General features: G+C 38.0%; 1 protein-coding gene across 5 annotated transcripts in view; it reads right to left on the bottom strand.

Annotated features, from left to right (window-relative positions):
• Window positions 1–5,008: 5,008 nt before the first annotated feature.
• Window positions 5,009–27,500, bottom strand: part of LOC113802330 (uncharacterized) — a 47,953-nt gene continuing 25,461 nt past the window's right edge. For 2 of the 5 annotated variants that reach the window (XM_070129731.1, XM_070129739.1), the window contains exons 2-15: window positions 21,058–21,226; window positions 19,216–19,303; window positions 16,702–16,822; window positions 13,727–13,967; window positions 12,932–13,041; window positions 11,991–12,101; window positions 11,410–11,470; window positions 10,954–11,100; window positions 10,149–10,405; window positions 9,466–9,652; window positions 8,752–8,970; window positions 8,144–8,253; window positions 7,579–7,699; window positions 5,009–6,129 (exon numbers count right to left, since the gene is read on the bottom strand). In XM_070129731.1, the coding sequence (XP_069985832.1) occupies window positions 5,987–6,129; window positions 7,579–7,699; window positions 8,144–8,253; window positions 8,752–8,970; window positions 9,466–9,652; window positions 10,149–10,405; window positions 10,954–11,100; window positions 11,410–11,470; window positions 11,991–12,101; window positions 12,932–13,041; window positions 13,727–13,967; window positions 16,702–16,822; window positions 19,216–19,303; window positions 21,058–21,175 (2,034 nt within the window). In that variant the 5' untranslated portion in view covers window positions 21,176–21,226 and the 3' untranslated portion in view covers window positions 5,009–5,986. The remainder of the gene's footprint in view (window positions 6,130–7,578; window positions 7,700–8,143; window positions 8,254–8,751; window positions 8,971–9,465; window positions 9,653–10,148; window positions 10,406–10,953; window positions 11,101–11,409; window positions 11,471–11,990; window positions 12,102–12,931; window positions 13,042–13,726; window positions 13,968–16,701; window positions 16,823–19,215; window positions 19,304–21,057; window positions 21,227–27,500) is intronic. The other 3 variants (XR_011399046.1, XR_011399047.1, XM_070129755.1) reach the window with 3 other exon arrangements.

Raw genomic sequence — 27,500 nt, 5'->3', positions numbered from 1 at the left:
CTCCCTCTCTTTCTCTTCTTCTCCCTCTCCCCCTCTCTCTCTCTGGAAAATAAAGAGGATAGGGAAAATATATTTCTCTACAACAGCTTGTATTTAAGGTGTAGAGAAATATGCAAAGATAATAAAAAATAAAAATAACTTCCCATGATGCTCATAAAATTCAACAACGCAAGGTATATGAAAACGATAGATTAAGGATATCAATAATACTTTCAACCTCTAAATCTGCAATTGAAGTAATAACTCAAAAACCTAGTTATATACATGTGTGTGTGTGTGTATGTGTGTGTGTGTGTGTGTGTGTGTGTGTGTGTGTGTGTGTGTGTGTGTGTGTGTGTGTGTGTGTGTGTGTGTGTGTGTGTGTGTGTGTGTAGAAACACGAACAACGGTATGTATCAAAAAGTAAAGGAAAATACTACATCACACAATAACAATGGAGGGAATGAGATAGCAAATTTAAAAATAACAAATCTTAAAAAAAAGTCTATAACCATGACCCACGACATATGGACAAGAAAAAGGAAAGCTGGGATGCGCAATTAAAGGAGATTATATATATATATATATATATATATATATATATATATATATATAGATAGATAGATAGATAGAGAGAGAGAGAGAGAGAGAGAGAGAGAGAGAGAGAGAGAGAGAGAGAGAGAGAGATCCGTATAAAAAAAAAAAAAAAAAAAAAAAACAGATTTACATATGATACGAAATGTGAATTACCTACCATGCAGACAGAAGAAAATATGCAATATTTAATACTATATTGCTCAACATATTCATTTTTGCATAGCGAAGGTAATGAAATGAAATTGAATTGGATTAACCTACAATACACTTGTTGCTTGTTGGTGCTAACCTTCCACCCACAAAGAACACCACTTTACAACACAAAGAGATCTTCTTACAAAGGTAAAAATAATAGAAATAACGCAACGAATATAAGTACAGAGAAGAAATGGATAGAGAGCAGATAAACAGCATAATGATAAAAAATATATAAGTTAATATACACCATTTCTACTTAAATGGTGCAATGCATGCATAGAGATTCCCATATGACACTATTTCCATACCAACAAACCACTGATCTTGGTTCCTCCCTCCATCGCTATATATTTTCTTTTTGATAAGTTCTTTGTAGCTCTGTATTTTGACAAAATTGAGTCTCCCCTGAAATCTATACTCTGCTCTAATTTCCCGTTTTCTACCATAAACTAAAACCGACTTTGATGTAAATTTGTATGAACTATAAGTTTAGCTTTATTTACGGAATCTTATTAATCATTCATTATGTGTATTTTATTCATTCTGTCTGTCAGTCTGTATCAAACAGTCTGTCTGTCTCTTGTGCACGAATATTCAACCGATTTTTACTGCTTACTGAGTTCCTTCATTTGTCCTATTTTTTGCCATCCCTGCCTCTGTTATAACTGCAACGGTGGTTGCGTATATAGAAAATGGTTAACTGATGCAGCATCATGGACGATTTTCAAATTTATAGTATTTTGCCCAAAATATAAAAAGCAACACGACAAAGATATTTGAAATGGTAAAGTTAGGTGAATGGGTGCTATCCACCTCTATTTTTCCTACGATCTTTGTATCAAAAGTCTTCCCACTTTTTCCCCCGAAGTAAATTTGTCCAAATAAACCGATTATGGAAATTATACATATCATACTGTAAGGCTTTTTATATGTGCAGCGCAATACAACAAGGATACTAGCCTTCACAAAAATATAGACAGCAATGGACAGTTATCACCTATTCCTGAAGAACGGGCAACATCCGTGTTAAGTCCGAATAAAAGCAATCGGATTGTCCAATACTAATACGGACGTTGACGACAGAATCACGTAGCTTGATTTCTGAAATCGAGTTAAAAGAGAGAGAGAGAGAGAGAGAGAGAGAGAGAGAGAGAGAGAGAGAGAGAGAGAGAGAGAGAGAGAGAGAAAGGTAATTCCACCGACAAAGCCTAACAACGTATTTACCGTCGCATGGCCTTGTGTCGCAAAGGAATACCGATGATTCAGGATTATAGGAGGAAAATGCTGAATAAAAATGTTGCAACGAAGAAAGAAACATTCGAGACAATGTAATGTTATGGTTATTTGATTTTTTTTTTCTATCAGTCGCTCCATAGAAGTGAAAACAAAATGTTAATTACGGACATTCAGGGAATTATCCCAACACTGGTTTTCAAGCGAAGTAAATATTAAAGCCTTAGGAAAAAATAAATACTTGTGCAATAGGTAAATAGTTTTTTTTCCCTGCAAATACATATTATGTTCCTATGTATGCATGTATCTACCCACGTATAAGACAATGCATCTATGAATGTATAAAATTATTTAAGCACATAACTGATTCCATTTCGTCGACTAAACCACAAATTGCTTAGAGAATTGTTTAACTACACTCCGAGTCATACTTGAACAGATTATTAATATCTAATGGTCCAAGTGTAGCTTACTATTGTGGTTTAACATATTTCCTGCTAGAACAGTTTTAAAAAATAGCCGTTATGACCTCATTTTTTATCTGGTGCTAACTCTCTATCATAATACATCCTAATATACACATATGCCAAACCTTGAACTAACCTCACAAAAAAATATTTGCGCAGGAAAAATTCAAAGATACTATTTCTTAAACCCATTAAAACGAATAATTTGCTCACACTCAAAGAGGTTAAATTAGTATCAATACAAAATGTGGCTAAGATAACTAACTCACAGGCCTAGTAATCAAACCACTACAAACAGCAATAGTGGGAGTTATTAAGATGCTTATCTACTCTATAGAAATCTGTGCAAAAGTAATTTAGCCTTGTTTAATTATTTCAACCGCCCGTCCTTTGGCTGGTAAGCATGATGCCATCAAAATGTTTATATATATATATATATATATATATATATATATATATATATATATATATATATATATATATATATATATATATATATATATATATATATGTGTGTGTGTGTGTGTGTGTGTGTGTGTGTGTGTGTGTGTGTGTGTGTTATCACGTCTACTGCATTTCGTGAATTAGAAGTATAAATAAATAAATACATAGCCAAAGAATTGGAGAGGGAAAATCCTTATAATAGATCAGCAGTTTTGCTTCTTATCTACACTCGAAGAAATGAAATGTTCATTAAGAAGTACATGCAACATCAACAATTTTACAAACTTATTGGAGATTTTGTTTGAATTATCGGGTGTTATATAACAATGCAGACATATATAACATACATATATATAGTATGTTATATATAGTATGTAATATAACATACAAATGCAAATGGTTAAAAATATATATATAAAGAAGCAGGATTTACAAACACAAGTACCTTCTATAACATCTGACAGCAGAGAAGGAATTTTAGACTTGAGAAAATGACCAAGAGGAAGAAGACTATTGTATTTCCAATTTCAGGAAAGAAATTGGACACCGGACTCTGGAGTACTGTAATTTGCCAAGTCTCTTCTATTCTTATCAGCTGATACGTCAGATATTTCTAAAGCCTGCAGTATTCTTGAAATAGTTTTTTATCCAAATTTATCACCTAACTTTCTTTTATTGTATTACTGTTACTGGAATACCAACAAAATATGAGTAGTGAAACTATTTCGATTAAGCCAAGATATTTCGTAAAGGTAACCTCAAGACAAAGATATAATATTTTCATATAAACCGTAGGCCTATCATAAGAACTGGAATACCTCATAAGTCAATACTACAATCTTTGATAGTCCCTTCGACTGGCCAGGATGTCCTCAGTACTCATATTAATAAAGCCAGGAAGGAAAATAAGGATGTCCTCAGTACTCTTATTAATAAAGCCAGGAAGGATCATGGCTTTCCTTTCCGTACAAGGTGATTAGAAGTAACTGTGTAAGATGTTTTAACTATCGTCTGGAGGTTACTATGCGTAAGGATTAAGCTCAAAAGTGTTAGCTCCATCTGACGGAAAGTCGGCACAGGCCGGGAGAGACTCAACTCAGCATATCTGATGCATCCCAAAGGAGTTGATGAGTTCATTTTATTTACTGTAAAACTAAGTTTAATGTTTTAAATAGAAAGAAGGCACGTGTAAAGTATGCTGAGTTAATTCTTTTCATTTTTTTTTCAATAATGAATATGACATTTTAGAATTTATCTAGCTGTAAATACTTAATGTTTTCCTTTCTAATATTAAGTCACCGATTGTGCTCAAATATTGCTAGGTACTGTGACGAGAATACCAATCTCGTGTAGATAATTTAGACGACCATTCCTCAATATCAACTACATAATAGCCTAATAACACTACCCCAAAGTGCCTTTTGAAAGAGATACGAACTGTAAAAATTGTATATAGCACTAAAAACAAAAGATAGACGGGTTATAGAAATTAGGTCAAACTGCAGGACTGAAATCCCAGATATAATTTTTAAATCACAGATTCAACTCCCATATGCCTGTTGTTTACTCCATACGATATAATCTCATGATGTGGCATTGTCTTTGTTCACAAAAAAAGTATACGACGTTTTGGTAGGCCTAAAGAACCATAATTCCTTTGATTCATCCCACAACCGCTTTTGCAGTTTCCCCAACATATCATACTCTTACAAAAGGATAGAAACACTTATCTAAAGTAAAATTACATTTGGTTGATTTTTTTTCCTTTTATTAAAACACAAGAAAATCATAATCACTCTTAGTTAACATTAAAAAAGGCTCCCACATACCACTCGTTTTCTTGGGAGATTGCATCTACAGAGAGCACCTTTTAAACAGTCGGTTTTAGCACCTAAATGTCATTTTATTATGCGAGATATACACACACGTAAAAAGATCTGACTAATATCAACACGAAATTTACAGATTCCGAGTCTTCTCCAGCCACTCTATTACTTATTACCTAGAAACGTTTGTTCACGATGCCAATTCTTAATTACTAAAGGCTATTCGATAATCATATCTTAATTTTCATTTTCTGGCATCGAATGTTCTCTTTCAGGAATCATATTTTCCGTTTTCATATTCTGGCATCGATTTTTTTCTCTCTCTCTTTTCAGGAATCAAATTTTCGTTTCCATGTTTTTTCATCGAATTATTATTTTTCCAGGAATGGTTAGTTTTTGTGGGTCAGTTTGTTTCTTTATCATTGGTAATTTTAGTTCGATTAGAGTTTCACTGTAAAATAAATCACTATCTTAACCACATGACTGTTTCATTTTCACAAGCATTTCCTGTAGGAAGAGAGACTCTTATAGGCCGGTGGCCCCAAAAAAGACACTGTACAATATTTTTTTTCATAATTCCATCTTGAATATAAGCTTATTGAAAAGTCCATAAGAACACTCCGAATACTGACAATATTTTATATTTAACAGAATCATCAGTACTATATACAGACACAATCGACTCAAAATAACATCAAGGAACGAATCATACACTAAATAAACTATCTGTCTTCAGGTAATGCCATAAAGAAAAAAATAGTCTCGAAATATCTTCTTGGAATTATCACAGACCACCCTCCAGAGGTGATCAAGGGTCCAGTACCAATAGATTGGAATGTTAAAAAAAATCTGTCTATCCACCCCGAGGATCAGGTCAAAGAGATCAAATACCCACAGCAGATTAGGGAAAAAACCCTTTCGAGTTCGTGGGTGTTGGGCGTGTAGGAGAACAGAGTGAAGTTCACGAGAGTGTTCAGAGGTCAAGGGATTTTGAAGTTCTCGAGAGTGTTCAGAGGTCAGAGTGAAGTTCACGCGAATGTTCAGAGGTCAGAGTGAAGTTCTCGCGAGTGTTTAGAGGTCAAGAAATTGAAGTTCTCGCGAAAGTTCAGAGGTCAAGGGACTGAAGTTCTCGCGAGTGTTTAGAGGTCAAGAAATTGAAGTTCTCGCGAATGTTCAGAGGTCAAGAAATTGAAGTTCTCGCGAATGTTCAGAGGCCATGGTATTTGAAGTTCCCGCGAGTGTTCAGAGGCCATGGTATTTGAAGTTCCCGCAGGAAGGGAAGCCAGGTGGAGACGGAGGGATGTCGGTCACTTCCCCGACCTTGAAAACCACTTCCATTCCGGCCGCAGAGTGGAAAATGAGGTGACAGTGCATTAACCAGTACCCTGTGGAGTTGGGAAAGAAACGTCAGATATTGTTATACTTTAGATGTTGGTCAAATGGAAAGAATATTAGAATAGATTGGTATATTTACTTCATGGATATGTACCTGCAAATGATGGTATGTTTGCTCTGATTCATAAAGCAAGCGTTCGAAGCATACAGAATGACAAAGGTACAATGACAAAGCAAGATAAAACGTAATCAATACCTGGAAGATATTCAAACCTTCAAAGATAAAGAGTTGGGTGATTTTTTTTGCAAGCTCTACACCAGAGGGATCACAACCAAGAGATATTCTGGTCAAGTGGTTACGTAGTTCTTGCTTGCTTGTTTTAATAAACGCCTTTCATAATGCTTTACAAACCATGCATAAGTATTGACGTTCTCTACGATCTAACCGTCCATGATAAACTGTCCTTAACACCCAATCAAAGACAGACATACAGTCAACCATTGAAGAAATATAGACAAAAACGGATTTAGTATCAAATCGTTTCTCTCCAGACTCAATTTTCAGCCAGTAATTAACGAATCTGTGACCACAAGCCGACGTGCCTCCGTCTGCTTTCGCCGATCTGACCTCAACCGCGAGGCTAAAGTTACTTGAGGTCGCTGCCTATGTAAGGGAACTCCGTGAGGCTTTCAAAGGCTGTAGAGGCACTGGAAACTGCTTGTTGCGAGAGATGGTTGTTGGTTATAAGTATGTCTGGTGCTCGTAAACTAGGCGTGTGATCGATTTTTAACTAGTGTCTTGTGTTACGAGGGAAGTAATATGTTGCTTCAATGATTGTAAAACGAGTTGTTACTATGTTTAATATTTTCCTTTCGCTAATTTTTTTTTCTTAGCCATGACAGGGTTCTTACGTGTTATTTAAAATATTTTTCTACGGCACAAATGTGTCCCTCGATGCTGAAATATGGTATGAAGTATAACAAAGAACCTATATTTTGAATGTGTGATGATGGAAACATTACAATTTTGTTTCCACATTATAAAAATCGTTACCCAGTATTTTATCCACACTTTCCTCTAAAATTGTCATCAATGCATCTGGCATATGCAATCTGATACGCGGATCTAGGACTACAGCAAGTGATCCAAAGATTTAATAATTTTTAAAAGAAATGTTCAGTAAAACGAGATGTTATTACCACATCCTGGAATAAATTTCTTACACTGAGAGGAGTTTCAGGTTCGCCATGATCTGTTCATATCGACTGTGACTGCACTGAAAGCTAAACTAATACATTACAATGAGAGTAAAACAAAATTAAAACCTGCATGGTCACTGAGGAAATCCGAGAATTTTCCTGGATAAATTCCTAAAGCGAGAGAGTGAGAGACAGGCAGACATAATTAGCTAGAAAGAGACAGACAATGAGAGGGAGGAGGGGAGGAAAGAGACACAACTTTGCCTACATAATTCACAACGTTTTCATAAGCGTCTCACCTGGATTATCTGCAATGAATCGAACAACGGTATAGCCTCCATCAGGGATAGTAACTGTGTCCTTTCGCACTGGGTGGTAGAAGTTTCTCATTAACTGTCCTGACCTGTCCAAATTAATGACCTGTGGAAATAACACGTTTTTAGCCAGTAGATATATTAGATATTTTACCCAGTAGAAATAACAGATATATATTTTAGCCAGTAGGTATATTAGATATTTTACCCAGTAGAAATAACAGACGTATATTTTAGCCAGTAGATGTATTAGATATTTTACCCAGTAGAAATAACAGATAAATATTTTACCCAGTAGAAATAACAGATATATATTTTAGCCAGTAGATATATTAGATATTTTACCCAGTAGAAATAACAGATAAATATTTTAGCCAGTAGGTATATTAGATATTTTAGCCAGTAGAAATAACAGACGTATATTTTAGCCAGCAGAAATAACAGATATATTTTTTTAAACCAAGACATTTCTTAAAGGAGATAATCCAGATATCTAAAAATGCTCTAAATCTAAATCTAAAAAAAAGGCATTTCACACTTGAGGCCTTACCTCGTCCCTCGTAATGGCTGCCCCAACCACGTCGTTAGGGCGGTCCATGCCAACCACCCAGAAGTGGTGTCCGTGTAAGTGAATGGGATGGTTCTCGTCACCGTGTTGGCCTGGAAGGAAAGTGTTATTTTAACGGTGCCATTAACCTGTAATCATTCGTATGGATCCACGAGGCAGCATTCGATGTGTGGAATGAAGATGCTTGTTTTGATATTGGGAAGGAATTGGAGGTGTAAAAAATATTTGGAAAATAGGAGATAAAACATAACCACAGTGAAAAGGGGGGGATGCGTACACACGTTACAGAGTTGATTTTTTACCTTGTGTCCATAACCCATGAACCAGATATTTTTTCCCCTTTTCAAGCTCTTAAGCCACGTAAAACCACGTATATAATAAATACAAGACCCAAAGACCCAATAAAACCAGAGCACAAAAAAGACAAACATATCTCTGAGGATATTCCCCGAATTCAAAATTATCTACCGCGTCAACAACTAAGGACATCGCCGACGAATACATTGTGGAATCCAAATTTTAAAACATTAAAAACAAATCAAATTATGTTTCATATATTCAAGGAGACACCCGAAGAAGGCCGCTTTTACCTTCGTCTATGAACACCATCTCCACAGTGGCTCCCAAGGGCACGTGATACATATGAAGACACTCGCAGTAGTCGTCGTGGCAGCTTCGTCCGGGAATCGGATTTTCGAGCGAGCAAACACGGGTGTCGTAGCGGCCGCCACTCAGCAGCAGGGGCGTGGACGGTCCGACGAAGGAGAGGTTGTTAACTTGTGGCGTTGGGATCTGCTGGTCCTCGTCCGCTGAAGATGAAGAAAGGTGAGTGTGGTGAGGTGGTGTTCCAGGAGTTTTGTATAGCGAGAGTAAGGTGTGTTACGGTTTTTTCTTCAAGGAGATGTGTATGCCGAAAAAAGACTGCGTTTATGTATCAAATTATATATATATAGTTTATATGTGTTTATATATAGCTTTCTATATCGAAAGAAGAGTGTGATAATGTGTTCAATAATTATTATATATATATGTGTGTGTGTGTGTGTGTGTGTGTGTGTGTGTGTGTGTGTGTGTGTGTGTGTGTGTGTGTGTGTGTGTGTGTGTGTGTGTGTGTGTGTGTGTGTGTGTGTGTGTGTGTGTGTGTGTACCATGAACAATATGTGACAAGAAGCACTCACAAAGGCATTAGTGCAAGACCCAGTTTTTTAATCTCATCCACTTAATTCATCATCCGACGGAAATCTCATCTCTATCTCATCTACTTTTGGGAAGCAGTTAAAATAAAAACCTTCACACATATTCACCTGATTCGAAATTGTAGAAGGCACGAGAGTAGAAATGAGCATTGTGGATCTGTCTCATCTCAAAGGCCAAATAGAACGTGAAGTTGGCTCTCGGCGTCCTCAGCACTTCGGGCATTGGCACCGGTGACCTCAGGCCAGCCACGCAGATCAGGTCATCGTAACATGCGCTGTTGATGCTGTTCACTTGCTGGAAAGAAGAAGGGGGATCTTAAGTTGAATGCTATCAAGAAGTTCAATTGATAGTTTTTTATTTACTTATTTTCTGGCATAATCATGGAAAAGTCTAGAAGAGATGTAGTAAAATCCATTTGAGCTGAATGTTGTCAAAAGGTCAGCAGATTTTCATATTTCCCTCTCTTTTGTCCTTGGCATAAAACAGTCTAGTATGTAAGTAATAAATCCAGTTATTTTTAAACTGGATAAGACGATTACACTCGACACTTAAGTAAAGAAGTCATCAAATTCAGTTCTTTAAGCAGACGAAAAGAAAGACATTCAGAGTAAAGAAGTAATGAAATCCAGTTCTTTAAACAGACGAAAAGAAAGGCATTCATAGTAAAAAATATATATATATAATCCAGTTCTTTAAGCAGACAAAAAGAAAGACATTTAAAGTAAAAAAAAAAGTAATGAAATCCAATTCTGAACTTGAAAGAACACTTCGAATGCGCAACACAACTTACAACGCCGGCTGGAGGAGCCTCTGTGTACACGGGCTTGGGGGGCATGTGGCGAAGCAGAACACTGTCCGGGATCTCCTGCTGTCCATCCTGCTGCTTCACGTACGCCGGGGTCTTGTAGAACTGGCCCACCTGCTCGTACTCGAACAGCGCAAACTGGTGGGCAGAGGACGGGGCACAGTCTACGCCGCCCATGAAACTGATCCAGAAGGTTCCAACTTTGGTGTTTTCGGTTTTGACAATCACGTCCCATCTCTCGCCTGTTGAAGAGGAAATGAGATGTTATATAATGTTGTTTAGTTTTGTCCTTTGTATTATAATAGACATTAATTTAGGGAATCTGACTACAGATTATGCCATGAAATAAAATCCATCTCAGTAGATATACAAATAAAAAATGATAATTATAATAAAAACTTAAGGTACGTTTAATCTCAGAATAAACAAAAACTGGCAACTCAGCACTGGACATTGGAATACTCTGATTCGCCACTTCTATTTTCGTTTCTTTATCAACTGATACATAATATTTCCTCTTACATATATTTTGTAATTTCGATCGTTTTATACACTGCTTTATATTGTCTTCATGGAAATCTGCCTTCGTCACCCCATTATTATTTTTCTTAAAGGAGATTGAACCAATCGGAGCACTCCAGAACCCAACATGAGTTGCCACATCTCCCTTTCCCAACATTGGACAGCGTACAAACAAAACACAATCCTCCCCCGCAAAATAAATAAATAAAACGACAACTTCACGGAGACGATGAAACAAAAACACAAACACACCAGAAACGACCCTCACCTGAATAAACGACAACAGAGGAGGCATTCGTGGGCACAACGGGGTTACCATCTGTCGCGATAACGGTAAGTTGGTGTTCGTCGATGTGGACTGTGATGGGACAGTTGAGGATGCCCGTGTTGATGATGCGGAAACGGTACCTCGCTCCTGTGTTAAAAAGATGGAGATGGGATAGTTAGTGTGGATACAGGGGTTGTTCGGCTGTTTTGAGTATTGATGGATTTATTTTTTTCTTATTTGTAAGCAGTTTTTTTAGTGTGTTTATTAATGTTTTGGTTATATTCTATCTTATTTTTTTTTACTTTTTACTTTTTTTTCATGTATGAACATTCTGATTTTATCTTGTTTAGCAACATTTTGATCTGACTTTATCTATATACTATTTTTTATCAATTATTCAATAATAACTCCCACTGATCCATGGCGTTAGTATATTAATTAGATAAAATAACTCACCTGGCGACACCTTGAACCGCTTGTAAGGCATGGCGGCAGAAGTGGGTGTGGCGGCGATATTCTGTAAGGAGTTATTCAGTTATATTTCTTTTCTCTGTCTTTCATTTAATTTTCTTCTCTCTCTCTCTCTCTCTCTCTCTCTCTCTCTCTCTCTCTCTCGCTCTCGCTCTCGCTCTCGCTCTCGCTCTCGCTCTCGCTCTCTCTCTCTTATCATATATATCCGCTTCTCTGTCTGTGTATTTATCTCTTCATCTATGGATTTTTCACCTCTAACCTAACTTTCTGTCTTTCAAAAAATATTTCCAACACAATTTACTGAAGAACATACGTTTCCAGAAAAAAATCTAAAAGTATATAGGATACTGAGCAAGGAATATAAGTTAATAAAATTAAATTTGAACGTTAAAGAACACTATACATTGTAGGTTTCAATACGTTATACACTTCCCATAACGCATAGCTTATTTCGTTACATAATTTTAAATATTCTAAACAAACGTGCTATACAACAAAGGTCATATAGCGCTATTAAAATATTTCGTTTTATGTCGGCGCTCCACCGGCACATTTCGAAGCCTCACCTGGTGGGGTCCGAGTCCGTTGATCAACATGGATTCCGGGAAGTCGTCGCCGCCGCCATGGTGTCTCAACACGAATTTATCCTCAGTGGGCATGTGTAGCCAGTCGTGGATCTGATGAATGGATGAAATTATTAATTGGTGATAAGTATGGTGAGGGGGGATGACAGGGATAAGTAAACAAACAAAACAAAACAAAAATAAATAAAAAAAAATGCGCGACTAATACAAGCATCGGAAGGAAGTGAAAAATAGGACAGGAAAATTGACTATAAAGAGGTTATGGGACAGAAATTTCCAGTCGATGTAAACAGTTTCGTGACTAATACAAGAAGCGAAATCTAATGAACTCCATGACCTGAACATAATATATTTATATAAGTTAAAGCCTACACGACAAAGATTCCAAAGCGACATGAACGAGAACACTAAAACAAAAATAATGATTATTAAATGAAATGTTAATAATGATTGTTATAACAACAATAATAACCACAGCAATAGTTATATTTATAATAATAATAATAACTACAAGTACTCAGTGAGCACATACCTCCGGCAAGGCAATAGGGGTAACTGAAGCAATCTAAAAAAAATCCTTGGATCCGGACCTAAGTTAGGTTAAGACACGTTTTTGGTAATAAATAAATAAATAAAATAAAATAAATAAATAAAATGAGATTTTAAAAAATTTGATCATAACTTTTTGAGTTATTCTGCTAACCAACGAACAAACTAACTAACCAGCGCAAAGGTAATGATAATAATAATAACAAAACAATAATAACAATATCAAAACAATAATAAAACAATAACAACAACAATGACAAAAATAATAATAACAGCAATAACAACAATAAAAATAACAGAAATGGTCACAACGGTCACAACAACAAAAAACAATAACAACAGCAATGATAACAACAATAATAACAAAAACTCACCACCATCGTGTGCTGCGGCAGATCGTAGTCGTAGAGGCCCGTCGCGTGGTCCTTCCCCGGTGGCTGACGGATGACGATGGCTCCGAGGACACCGTCGGCGCGGTGGAATCCTGCAGGAGGGAGAGGTTAGGGATTTAGGATTTTTTTTCTTTGAATATTATTATTATTATTTTTTTATTTATTTATTTTTTTTTATTTTTTTTTTTTTTGCGTAGCATTCTGGGTTAGGAATTTCGATGAGGTTAGGAACAGATATATTTTTTTCCTTATATGTATATATATATATATATATATATATATATATATATATATATATATATATATATATATATATATATGTGTGTGTATTTTTATTGTCTGTTGTGGTCTTCTGGTGGGTGGGTTGTGTGTGCGGGTGGGGGGAGGGGGTGTATGTGTGTTGTATGTGTGTGTGGGTGTATGTGTGTTGTGTGTGGGGGGAGGGTGTATGTGTTTTGTGTTGTTTGTGTGTCTGTCTGTGTATGAGGGGTTTTGTGTAAGTGTGTATATGTGTTGTGTGTGTATGCGTGTGTGTTTGTTTGTGTGTGCGTGTGTTTGTGCTTATCTGTATCTACACCTACATCTATAACTGTATCCGCACCCATACATCTATCCACTCCTATATCTACACATATACAACCACACACCCACACACCTACATACCAACACCTCACCCCACCCACGCCCCACTCCGCCACCCACCCCACCCACGCCCCACTCCGCCACCCACCCCACCCACGCCCCACTCCGCCACCCACCCTCACCAACCCTCCTTACCTGTATGGGCGTGATACCAGTGAGTCCCAGGATTAAGGGCGTAGAAGGTGTATCTGAACGAGCCCCCGAAGTGGATGGGGCACTGCGTGATACCCGGAGTGCCATCCATGTGGGGCGTGCTCGGGTACTGGATGCCATCGCGGATTCCCCCGAGCATTGTCAAGCCGTGCCAGTGGACTGTCAAGCCGCCGTCGGGAAGGAGGTTCTTCACATCCACGACGATCGTGTCTCCTTCACATACCTGAGGAGTTGGAGGAAAGTTTTTTTTTATTTACGTGCGGGGGATGGGGTGGGGTGGGTGGGGGAGGGGGAAGGGGTGGTATTGTGGAGCGAGGGGTGGGGGGGGGATGGGTTGGGTGAAGGGGGGGGGTTGAGTGGGTTATGAAGTGAGATGTGGTTTGGGTGATATTGAGATTGGTGAGGTGTGTAAGAATGAGAATAAAGATGATGGGTAATAGCCAAACTGTAATGTTAAATAAACCCTTTCTCTCTCTCTCTCATATATATATATATATATATATATATATATATATATATATATATATATATATATATGTATATATGTGTGTGTATGTATATATATGTATATGTATATGTGTGTCCGTTTGTGTGCGTGTGTGTGTGTGCGCCCGCGCGCGTTTGAGTGTGCGTTTATGCGGATGTAAGCATAAGTGCATGTATGTATGTATGCACACACACGCACACAGAAGGCCAGCTGCGATGCCACCTGTCCGTTCATAGCGTCCAGGAAGTAAAAATCAAGCAAGCTCAAGACAGTTGAAACATAAACCCAAATACAGTTATCTTTTTTGTGTCTATTTTCTCAATTTCAATTCTTTCCGCTTCCTTATTTCTACTTCTTCCTTATCTATCTTTTACGCCATTTTTTTTTTCGTTATCTCGTCCACGGTATTTCCTCCGTCTTTGCCCCTCCCCCTCCCCCCTCCTCTGCTTCTAGGAAAAAAATGATGGCCTGTTTGTGCTTTCCGAACAGGTCCTAAATGCAGGTTCATTCTCCTTTCTGTGTATCCCTTTTCTTTCTTTCTCTCTCTGCACACACAAACGCAGAAATATATAAAAAATGTATATATACAGACACATATGTGTGTGTGTGTGTGTGTGTGTGTGTGTGTGTGTGTGTGTGTGTGTGTGTGTGTGTGTGTGTGTGTGTGTGTGTGTGTGTGTGTGTGTGTGTGTGTGTGCGTGTGTGTGTGCTCGTGTGTGTATGCGCGCGTGTGTGTATGCGCGCGTGTGTGTGTGCGTGCGTGTGTGCGTGTGTGTGTATGTGTGTGCGTGTGTGTGTGCGTGTGTGTGCTTGTTCGCGTGTGTGTGCGTGTGTGTGCTTGTTCGCGTGTGTGTGCGTGCGCGCGTGTGCGTGTGCTTGTGTGCGCGCGTGTGTGCGTGCGTGTGCTGACGTCTTAGGCCATCTCTACTTCCCGTTCTCTCACAAGTCATACCATGACTATCCCGTTTCGTACGTCCTTCAATTTTTCTTTTTTCCCGGAGACCAAATAAAATGAACAGCCTAAGAACACGATAACCTGTTATGATTATGGTCTTGTCCTCTCGTTAAACAAGGCTTGAGATTTCTCTTCTTTTAATCTTTTCCTTGTTTCTTTATATTTCAAAATGCTATTTCGGTGCATGAAAGCATATCCGAGGGTGCCTTCAGGAGGGTAAATCCACAGGGAATTCCTAGGTTGTGTCTGGGGCTTTGAGTTTGTTTGTTTTTTTTTATTTTTTTTTTGTACTTTACTTATATTTTGTGAGATCGGGCTTTGAATTGGCTTTTTCTTTTTTCTTTTTTTTTGTGAGAGATTTTTGAAGAGGTGAATGATTGTATATATTACGGTTTCTAGGCCGTAATATATGTATGTATCTATCTAATTATCTATCTCTATCTATCTCTATCTTATTTATACACACACACATATATATGCTCGCTTATTGGTAAACACACGCACACACGCACGCACCCACACACCCACACACACAAAACCTCCCCTCCCCTCTCCCCCAACAAACATAAAACCCCTCCTTCCCTTCCCCCCACCCCCTACCCCACACCCAAAACCCCCACATCCCACCCCCTACACACCTTCTCTCCCCCCCTCACACACCCCTCCCCCCACAATATCAAAAATATATATACCTGAATAGGAGGTTCACCTCCCCTCCCCCCTCCCCCAACAAACATAAAACCCCACCTTCCCCCCACACCCAAACCCCCAACATCCCACCCCCTACACACCTTCCCCCCCTCACACGCCCTTCCCCCTACATCAAAAAATATATATACCTGAATAGGAGGTCCAACTCCCCTCCCCCCTCCCCCAACAAACATAAAACCCCTCCTTCCCCCCCCACCCAAAACCCCCACATCCCCCTCCTACACACCTTCCCCCCCCCCCCCTCACACGCCCTTCCCCCCACAACATCAAAAGTATATATACCTGAATAGGAGGTCCACCTCCCCTCCCCCCTCCCCCAACAAACATAAAACCCCTCCTTCCCCCCCCACACCCAAAACCCCCACATCCCCCTCCTACACACCTTCCCCCCCCCTCACACACCCTCCCCCCCACAACATCAAAAAATATATATACCTGAATAGGAGGTCCACCTCCCCTCCCCCCTTCCCCATCCCCCAACAAACATAAAACCCCTCCTTCCCTTCCCCCACACCCAAACCCCCCACATCCCACCCCCTACACACCTTTCCCCCTTCACACGCCCTTCCCCCCCCCCCTCACACACCCTCCCCCCCACAACATCAAAAAATATATATACCTGAATAGGAGGTCCACCTCCCCTCCCCCCTCCCCCAACAAACATAAAACCCCACCTTCCCTTCCCCCCACACCCAAACCCCCCACATCCCACCCCCTACACACCTTCCCCCCCCCCTCACTCGTCCTTCCCCCTCCCCCCCCCTCACACGCCCTTCCCCCCACAATATCAAAATATATATATACCTGAATAGGAGGTCCTGGCATCTGTTTGTTGATAGCGATGATTCTCCGTTGCACGCCGTCACCGGGCACGCAGTCAGGTAGAGAGCAGTCAGACGCATTTCTTGGGCAGTTGTGACACGCCCTGAGGAAGAGGAAATGGGCGAATTGGTGAATAAATAGATTGATAAATAGGTGAAATGGGCGAAATAGAGGAAATGGGCGAATTGGTGAATAGATTGATAAATAGGTGGGACACGCCCTGAGGAGGAGGAAATGGGCGAATTGGTGAATAAATAGATTGATAAATAGGTGGGGAAGCATAGACTGAATGAATAGATGGGAATAGATAAATAGGTGGGCAGTTGTGACACGCCCTGAGGAAGAGGAAATGGACAAATTAGTGAATAGATCGATAAATAGGTGGGGAAGCATAGACTGAATGAATAGATGGGAATAGATAGATGAATAGGTGGGAATGGAGGAATGAATTGATGAGAAACATGGAAGAGGAAATGGGGGAATTAGTGAATAGATCGATAAATAGGTGGGGAAGCATAGACTGAATATATAGATGGGAATAGATAGATAAATAGGTGGGAATAAAAGAATAAATTGATGGGAAACGGTTTGAATAAATGGATTGGGAGGAAAAACACGCCCGGAGGAGGAGGAAATGGGCGAATTAGTGAATAAATAGATTGATAAATAGGTGGGGAAGCATAGACTGAATGAATAGATGGGAATAGATAGATGAATAGGTGGGAAGAGAGGATTAAATTGATGGGAAACATGGATTGAATAAATACATTGGGAGCAAAAACACGCCTTGAGGAAGAGAAAATAGAGAGGAATCAAGAATAGACATATGAAATGAGAAACGAACACGTCCCGAGAAAGGAGGAATTGGCAAATTAGCTAATAAACAGGTAACAATCATGCCTTAAGTAAGAGGAAATAGGTAAATTAGTGGATAAATAAATAAACAAACAGATTTAGAACTAAGGGGATAAAATCTATTTAGTCTTTTCTTAATTGTTCCTAATTTTCTACAAATTCAATGTAAACAAATAGAGAAGAAACAAAGGATAAGCGAAAGAGAGAAAAATATATATATGGAATATTTCTTGTACTTTTTTGATAATATCGACTTCGATCAATATTTTTTATAATCGTTTTATTCCATTATCCCGACACGCTTTTACGCCAGTCTGCTAACTTTGCTGTTTGTACGTGATCCCACTTGCACAATCTTCTTACCAACGTGTACATTCTTTATTTCATGTGTACATTTTCTTTAAAAAAAAAAAAAAAAAAAAAAAAAACTTGCCAGGGTCATGCACGTGCGCATTTCAAGGTCGGAACGCAAGCAAAATCTTCTGAAATTCAATTAATTCCGTTTTTTCCTCGATTGTTAATGGCCATTCTATGAAGCACGTTAGCTGTCACGTAGAACCCGATTTTAATTATCTATTACTATTATTTTTTTACGGGGGGGGGGGGAGGCGTTAATTTATTCAATTTAATTAATTAATTAATTTTTATTTGTAAGGTTAATGATTCCTCAGGCTACAAAGTCACTTTTTTGCGTACATTTGTAACTTACTGTATCTAGTTGTTCAAAGAAGATACAGCAATGGTACTTACATGTTACAATAACTTTTTAAGAACGAAATCTAAGATCGTTATTTGGCTCAGTATAAATATTTACACGTTACAATATTTTTTTAAGAACGAAATTTAAGATCGTTTCTTGGCTCAGTATAAGTATTTACACGTCACAATAACTTTTAAAGAACGAAATTTAAGATCGTTATTTATCATCTACATACGACAATTTGTAAGGGTCAAATTAGCATATTTGGCCCTGGAACAAAGTACCTACGAGTTGAAAGTAATTAGAATTTAGAGTTTGTTCTTACTGTATCGTTCAACGTATCACATGCATATATTCATGTACAATTTGCAATGCAAACGGACCACATGCCAAAGTATAAGGCGTGGGCATCGAACTCAGTTACGTAACATCGCGTGAACAGCAGAACAAGTTAGCGAACTAGATTCACAGAAACAGAGAGAGAAAATTAGAAAACAATAACGTCTTCATAACATATATCAATAAACCTCAAGAAAATATCTTCTCATTTTTTGTTACTTTCTCTTTTTTTATATTACCCGGACATGGTTTCATAAAAAACGAAAACTTGAATACCATCATTATAAATACCTCCAAATTTCTTGTCTCTGGCATTTATATACTCGCATAATATCCATATTTCTACAAGACACTTTTCTTCCTATTTTTATTTTTTTATTTCTTTTTATTGTTTTTTTTTTCTTTTGCCTTTTTTCTTCTTTTTTTTTTTTGCTTTTCCCTTTTTTACTTTTTTTTCTTTTCCTTTTTTTCGCTTTTCCTTTTTTTCTTTCTTTTTCCTATTAATTACCTGGACATTTTTTCTTTTCCCTTTTTTACTTTTCTTTTCTTTTCCTTTTATTCGCTTTTCCTTTCTTTCTTTCTTTCTTTTTCCTATTAATTACCTGGACATAGTCTGATAAGGATGGACCTCGAAGGTGAAGTGGCAGAGCCTCCTGTCCCCAGGAACGCATTTTCGGTAACAGTTCGAACCTGTTGGAGAGAAATGGTGTTTTTTTTTTATTGGTTTATCATTTTCATTTATATTATTGGTATATTTGGTTATTGTAGCTTGTTTGGGGGGGTGTTGGTGTGTGGGGGTGTTGGTTTGTGGGGGTGTTGGTGTGTGGGGGTGTTGGTGTGTGGGGGTGTTGGTGTGTGGGGGTGTTGGTGTGTGGGGGTGTTGGTGTGTGGGGGTGTTGGTGTGTGGGGGTGTTGGTGTGTGGGGATGTTGGTGTGTGGGGATGTTGGTGTGTTGGTGTGTGGGGGTGTTGGTGTGTGTGTGTGTGTGTGTGTGTGTGTGTGTGTGTGTGTGTGTGTGTGTGTGTGTGTGTGTGTGTGTGTGTGTGTGTGCGCGCGTCCGTGTATGTGTACGTGTATGTGTATGTGTACGTGTATGTGTACGTGTATGTGTACGTGTATGTGTACGTGTACGTGTACGTGTGCGTGTGCATGTGTGTGCGTGTGCAGAGAAAGAAGGTTGGGGTGGAGGTGGATACGGAAGAGAATGAGGAGGTAGAAGTGGATATAAAAGAGAACGTGGAAGTGGATGAGCATGTGGAGGTGGAGAAAGTTGCAACTGGAAATGCAAGAGGAATAAAGAAGGAGGTGCAAGAGAGAGTGGAGGTAAAGTTGGTAAAAGGAGGACGAGGTGGAAAATGTGTGGGTAGAGAAAAGACGACGTAAGGGAAGAGGAAGGAGAGGAAGACAAGAAAGAAGAAGAGGAGGAGGAAGACGAGGGATAATAAGAAAGGGAGGAGGAAGAAGAGGAAGACAGGAAAGAAAAGGAGGAGGAAGAAGAGGAAGACAGGAAAGGAGGAGGAAAACGAGAGAAAAGGAGGAAGAAGGTGAAAAGGAAGACGACAAAGAAGAGGAAGAAGAGGGGGCGGAGAAGGAAGAAGAAGAGGAAATACGAGAAAAGGGAGGAAAGGGAGGAGGAGGAGACAAATGAAAATAAGGAAAAGGAAGGGAAAGAAAATAAAGGAAAATAGAGAAGAAAATAGATTACGAAGAAGAGAAAAAAGGATAATAATAATAAAAGCACAGGAAGGGAAGGGAAGATGAAGAGGAAGATGTGGAATTGAAAAGAAAAAAATGGAAAGAGAAAGAGGACAAAAAAAAGATGAAAAGAGGAACAAGAAACAAAAATGAAGATGAAGTGGAGGGGAAAAAGAAACGAGGAAGAGGTTAACAATAAAAAAGAGATATAAAGAGGAAGAAGAAAAAAATATGAAAAGAAGAAAAAAAGGATGGAAACACGAGGAAAAAAAGGAAGACGATTCAAAATATATATATAATACGAGAAAAGTCGAAAGAAAGGAGGAAGAAGAATAAAATAACTAAAGGAAAGGTATGGAAAGAGTAAAATTAAGACACAAGCGGCATTTGTAAACACCCAAGATTTTTTTTCTTTTCGCCTGGTTAAGCACAAGAGATGAATGGATTAATGTGACATTAAGACGAAAAAATGTGAAAAAAATATCTAAGACAAAATCTCAAGAAAACAGGCGGGGAAAATTTGTCCCGAAAGATAACATAATAATATAATTAGGTCATATCATGTGTGACACTAAATACTACAAAAATTTACGATTTTGAATCACTAACAACAGAGACACTTTAAAAAATCTAAATCTAAATTCCAAAGGGTTTTAATTTCCGAAAACCGTTAAAACCACAGAATCCAAGAAGTCAGGAAGTGGATTCTCACTGTCATGCACACCCGCTGGCGAAAAAAATATACTCACCTGCTGTAGGAGGTTCCTGTGCGGTTATGACAGAAGTGAGAGTCGCTATGGCCGCTGCTAGGACAAGAGCCACCATGGTTGCGGCACAGACAGCACTACACTGACACGCCACCGCCATCACGCCCTTTATATACCCGCCACGTCGCTACCCCGTTCAGGCTCCTCCCATCTGAGGGACCATGAATGCAAAATTGTCAACAACAATGATTACAATAAATACGATTAATGATGATATAGGTATAAGGGACTTACCTAACTCTGTTTTACCTGTATGTGATGTGTAAAATATTTTTTTGGGTTTGAATTCGTTATTTCAGATGGATGTTTATAAGAAACGTGATTAAGGAAAAAAATATATATTGCAAGTTGGTGAACATGGGCAAGTCATGGCCAAGGGTCAGAGGACAGGCTGGGATTTCCAAATTTTCTCGAGTTTACATCTGCCCCATTTTATGTCAGAGAGAGAGAGATAGAGAGAGGGGGGAGGGAGGAGGGAGGGAGAGAGAGGAGAGAGAGGAGAGAGAGAGAGAGAGAGAGAAAGGGAAGAAGAGAGAGAAAGAGGAGGGAGGGAGGAAGAGAGAGAGGGAGAAAGAGAGAGAAAAAGAGAGAGAGGAGGGAGAGAGCGAGAGAGGGAGGGAGGAAGAGAGAGAAAGAGAGAGAGAGAGAGGAGGAAGGTAGAGAGAGAGAGAAGGAAGGTAGAGAGAGAGAGAAAGGGGAGGGAGGGAGGAGGAAGGTAGAGAGAGAGAGAGGGAGGAAGAGAGAGAGAGAGAGAGAGAGAGAGAGAGGGAGGGAGGGAGGGAGGAAGAGAGAGAGGGGGGTGATGGAGGGAGTAAGAGAAAGAGAGAGAGAATGTAATATTTAAATTATAAAGCATTAATTTATATATCAATTTCTTTTATATTATTTGAAGGAAAATGTGAATGCCTAGAAAGGGGTGGTTCGAACCGGATACAACAATGAAATAAAATGTAGTTTGGATAAGGGTACAGCCGATACATAAACTATATATGTTTATGTATCAGTTGATGTATCCAATGAAGTGATCATGAAACTATGCCAACCATAAACTATAGAATATATGGCCAGACTATATTACACACTTTCAACATCCACAATTCCCAAACTCTTACACTATACATTTTCACAGGACTCAGTACAGTGACTTCTCATTGCTTACTTATTGCAAGGTTAAGCTAACGTAATACAGTGATAATACAGCATTACAACCAACACTGTACGTGACTTTCGGAGATGCTTTGCCCTTTGTTCCGGTAAAGTTATCTATTAAGTTGTTTAAGTTATTCTTTCTTTCTTTTCTTCGTCATCGTCCTTGGTAAAGATGTTCAGGATCTTTGGTATACCTAAGTAAGTCGATGTTTTGTTTTTATTGTTTGATGGCTTGTTAGTGATGTGCAAGTATGTTTGTATATGAATGAGTGATATTTACTTCCATGCGTGCATATATTCATACATGTGTACTTCCTGTACACACACACGCACACACACTCACTCACTCACTCACTCACACACACGCACACTCACTCATTCACTCACACATACACACACAGACACACTCACATACACACTCACTCACTCTCACACACACACACACATACAAACATTCACTCACCCACTCACTCGCTCTCTCTCTCACACGCACAGCATTTGCCTACTCATGTGCATACATACGAACTTGCATACATACAAAATATATACAAGCAGACAGAAATCCCTCAGTGCTTTTGTTGGCGAGCAAGCAGTCTCACTGAGTCATGGCCCGGTACACTGGATCAACTTATGGAATATGGTGTTTTAAAGTTCAGTAAATGTAGGATAGTGCATGGTATGGTGCACTTGTACGCGATTACGGTGCAGAGACAGCGGGAGTAGAAAATATGAACCCGGAAAATTAAAATTCAGTGCATTTTATAACAACGGTGCTGAGATGGTGAAAGTAAAAAGTGTGATGAATGCAGAAGTTTAATTTAGTGAAGGGATATTAAGAATGCACATGCAGACGAGGTGAAAAAAAAAACATGATGATTTGTAATGTCTACTAAATCTGCCCTTCCTCCAAAATGTGAAGAAAGGCATGTTAGACAGGAAAGCCAGGCATGTTAAATTCAGAGAATCCACTACCTTCAGTTTTACCGAGAAGTTCGGGGGAAAAAGCCCGATAAAACCATGCCAAAAGCACAATTACCCATACCATAAAGTGATGAAGGTATGGTGTAACATTCCATATTCTCCTCATCACACAAAAAAATAAAATATTAACGGATCTCTTTATTGGTTCTACTCGATATAATTCTACGTTTTGGATCATTTGTATATCAAAACATTAACAAGATCTTTCTCTTCACAGTACCTAGTTTCTCTTCAGTAGCATAACGCCTTCGCTATCGTACTCAATAACTCGAGTAAATGTCAAAACACCTGGGCATGAGAAATGACTCTCGAGGTACCAGTTTGTTCAAGGTGAAGGGTAAGACAAGTGTTATAATTTTTTTTCTTTTTTACTTCAAAACTTCTGAAGTTAAAAAAGGAAATACTTTGATGGCGTGAGTTCTGAGACGAGAATTTTATTTTTTTTTCTTATTAATATTGTGTTATCTTTGAAGTATAAATATTCGTGGGAGATTTGCATAACTGTAAAAAGAAAGGTGTTGGAAATCAAAATATTTCGACAGTGTGGGATCAAAATTAACGTGAAATTCCTTTACATTATTTTGGAGACAAAACAATATCGAAGTTGCAAGAAAAAAGACTAAAAAGAGTATTCCAATAATTAATCCTTTACGTTATTGATAGTTTTTTTTTCATGGTACATATTAGACTTAAAGTTTAAGGAAGTATCAGTGTGGTGCAATTTGACATCTTTTTCCAACAATACCAGAATGTGCAGCATGATTTTCACATTACATAAACCAATAATACACTAAAATACCCAAACGAAAGTGCCATATAGCGAACGTATACAGATTACCTTACGAAGATTATAGAATAACGAATATATGATTAGGCATAAGACAGAAAGCCGGAAAGAATGATACACGTTTTGCAGCGTCATTGTGAGCTCGGCAGAAACTTGTTTGTGAAATAAGTCAACCGCCAAGTCAGAGAAATTGGAGGCTGGTTACATTTATATAAATTTTGCTATGATAAGTAATGGTTTACGATAATGATAACAACTCCAATAAAAATAGTAATAATCATTATTATTATAGCAACAATAATAACTACTACTACTACTAATAATAGTAACAATAATAATAGCAATAACAATAACATTAACAATATCATAATAACAATTATAAAGATAATAATAATGAAAATAATAATAACTCAACAAAAACAACAACAATAATAAAAACAGCAAAATTACTAATGATAATGATAATAATAACAACAAAACAATAATAATAATAATGGTAACAACAGCAGCAATAATAATAGTAATGATAATAATGATAACAACAATGACAGTAACAATTATAGTAACAACAACAACAATAGTAATGATAATAATAATAATAATAACAATAATGATAATAATGATAATGTTAATAATAATGATAATAACAATAACATTAATAATAATGATAACAGTAATAATAACAATAACATTAATAATAATGATAACAGAAATAACAACAACAACAATAACAATAATGATAAAAACTACTTTATTGAATTTTGAATTCTGCGGCTAGCAACAATTATATAAATTCTACTACGATATATTTTCCTGGTATGATTAATCACGATTATTCTTTTTAAGTAGTCAAGTAATTTAATTTAATTTAAGTAATCTATAATCAAGTAACAAGGGCGAAAGAGATGGAAAGTTTTTAATAACAAGTCTATTCGTACACTTTCAAGAGTGACTTCGTTAGTAATGACTAGTTATATATTTTTTTATGATTCTGTTTATTGCAATTCCCGTTTTAACTGCTTCACGTTTGTCCTTTCGGAATGTGTGTGTGTGTGTGTGTGTGTGTGTGTGTGTGTGTGTGTGTGTGTGTGTGTGTGTGTGTGTGTGTGTGTGTGTGTGTGTGTGTGCTTGTGTGTGTGTGTGTGTGTGTGTGTAATAGAAATTATAATTAACAATGATACTGCTACTGCTACTAATAATAACAGCAACGATAATAATGACAAGAATGATAAGATAATAACAACAATTACAATAATAATAATCATCCTAACAACAATAACAATAATAATAACAATAATAATAGCAATAATAATAATAACAATAACAATAATAACAACAATAACAAAAATATTAAACCTATAACTGAAACACAAAAATCGTGACGCTTTCCTTAACCTTAAGTGAAATAAATGTGTGGAATATTTGGGCACAAAAGATGACGAGCAAAATGAAAGGTCACGTGATATGTGTGTGTGATCGATATATTGTGAAACAGCGAAAGAAATTATTGGAATCATTTCATACTGCAACGTTGGGGAAGTTAGGTTAGGATCAGCTGTTTTTTCTCTTTTCGTTTTCTTTTTTTTTCTAAGTGGTGCTGTTTCTTTTCTTTGTCTCTATCCGTTTGTTTGTCTGTCTGTTACCTCTCGGTTTCTATCTCTGTTTCGGTCCTGTCTCATTTCTCTCTCTCTCTCTCTCTCTCTCTCTCTCTCTCTCTCTCTCTCTCTCTCTCTCTCTCTCTCTCTCTATCTCTATCTCTATCTCTATCTCTATCTCTATCTCCATCTCCATCTCCATCTCCATCTCCATCTCCATCTCCATCTCCATCTCCATCTCCATCTCCATCTCCATCTCCATCTCCATCTCCATCTCCATCTCCATCTCCATCTCCATCTCCATCTCTCTCTCTCTCGAAAATTGCATGAGCATTTGTATTTCGTGGAAAGGTTAGCATTGTATATTATTCTTGGAGTCTGTCTACTTAGTCATATATTCATTAATTTATAATTATTAACATATTTGTCCTTTTTTATATTCGTTCAATGATGCACAAAATATATATTTATTTTTTTCATTACGCTCTCCATTTATTTTTGCCAAGGTGACCTTCGATAATTGTAAAGATTTTGGGGACACGGAACAAGTATGATTTTTTTCTTTTTCCTTTTTCCATCATTTTTGACTGAAAATATCCTTTGCTTTTCGTATAATTCCGGAAAGAAATACAAAATTGCGCGTATTCGAATTTGCTGGTAAAGTCACGTGTTGCGAAAGAAAATGGCGAAAGAAAACGGAAAAGAAGCGGTCATGACTGTCATTTTGTTTGTTTTGTTGTTGATGACGATGTGGTTATCATTTTTTTGTTTAATTTTTGTTCTTGTAGTTGTTATTTTGAAGTTGTCTGTTCGTTGTTCTTGTTTTGTTGTTTGAGTTTAATGTTTGTTCTTGTAGATGTTTTGAAGTTATTTGTTTGTTCTGTTGCTGTTTTATGTTGTTTATCTTGTATAATTTGTTGCTTTGTTATTGTAGATGCTGTTTATGTTTTTATGTCTATATAGTATCTCTAGCAGATACTGATTTCGATTCTTTTAAAAGAAATAGAAAAAAATGCTTTGTCATCATAACACTTTTTCTTCTATATATACACTACCGAGGTGACGAGTCCTACGGCTGACCCAGTGAATATTCAAATCTAAAGATGCGTTTTTACACAAAATTATAGGTAGATCTAAATATCTGCGTGATCGATGGACATTTATTTGCCACTTTATATGATAAATATGCATTCATTTGTGAGAATATCCATTGGGTCTGCCACTTCTTAACAAAGTGGTCAGTAGTTATCACTGTTCGATGAAAATACCTCCCTCACTCCCTCTATTTTACTCTCTCCCTCTCCACTTCCTCTCTCTCCCTCCCGCTCCCTTTCTCTCCCTCCTTCCATCCATCCATCCCCTTTCCTCCCTCCTTCCTTCCCTCTCCCTCCCTCCCTCCCCCTCCCTCCTTCCTTTCTTCTCCCTCCATCCATCCATCCCCTTCCCTCCCTCTTTCCTTCCTTCTCCCTCCCTCCCTCCTTTCCTCTCCCTCCCTCCTTCACTCTCAACCTCCCTCTCCCTCCCTCCCTCCATCATTTACCCTCCCTCTCCCTCTTCCCTCTCCTCTTCTCCCTCCCTCCTTCTTTCTCTCCCTCTCTCTCGCTCCCTTCTTCACTCTCTCCCTCTCCCTCTCATCTCTACCCCCGGGAGATCACGAGGAGAGTACCCGAACCGGGAATCCCAAGCGCAGTTCAACCATTCGGGTATCACAGTGGGTATCCTTGGTCGTTTCAATGGCAATGGTGCAGTTGGTGCATCTTTGTGCACTGGGGGTGAATAATATATAATTTTGACGTGGCGTTGAACTAAGGTGTTCAGTACGTAGAATATAAATGTTCAGGACGAACGTGCATCGTCGATATAAATAAACAGATGTAAATGAAAAAAATGATATTCCAAGTGCCATTATAATT

The sequence above is a fragment of the Penaeus vannamei genome, chromosome 2 (assembly GCF_042767895.1).
Source record: "Penaeus vannamei isolate JL-2024 chromosome 2, ASM4276789v1, whole genome shotgun sequence".
Lineage (NCBI taxonomy): Eukaryota > Metazoa > Arthropoda > Malacostraca > Decapoda > Penaeidae > Penaeus > Penaeus vannamei.
This window is presented reverse-complemented; position numbering and strand designations above follow the sequence as displayed.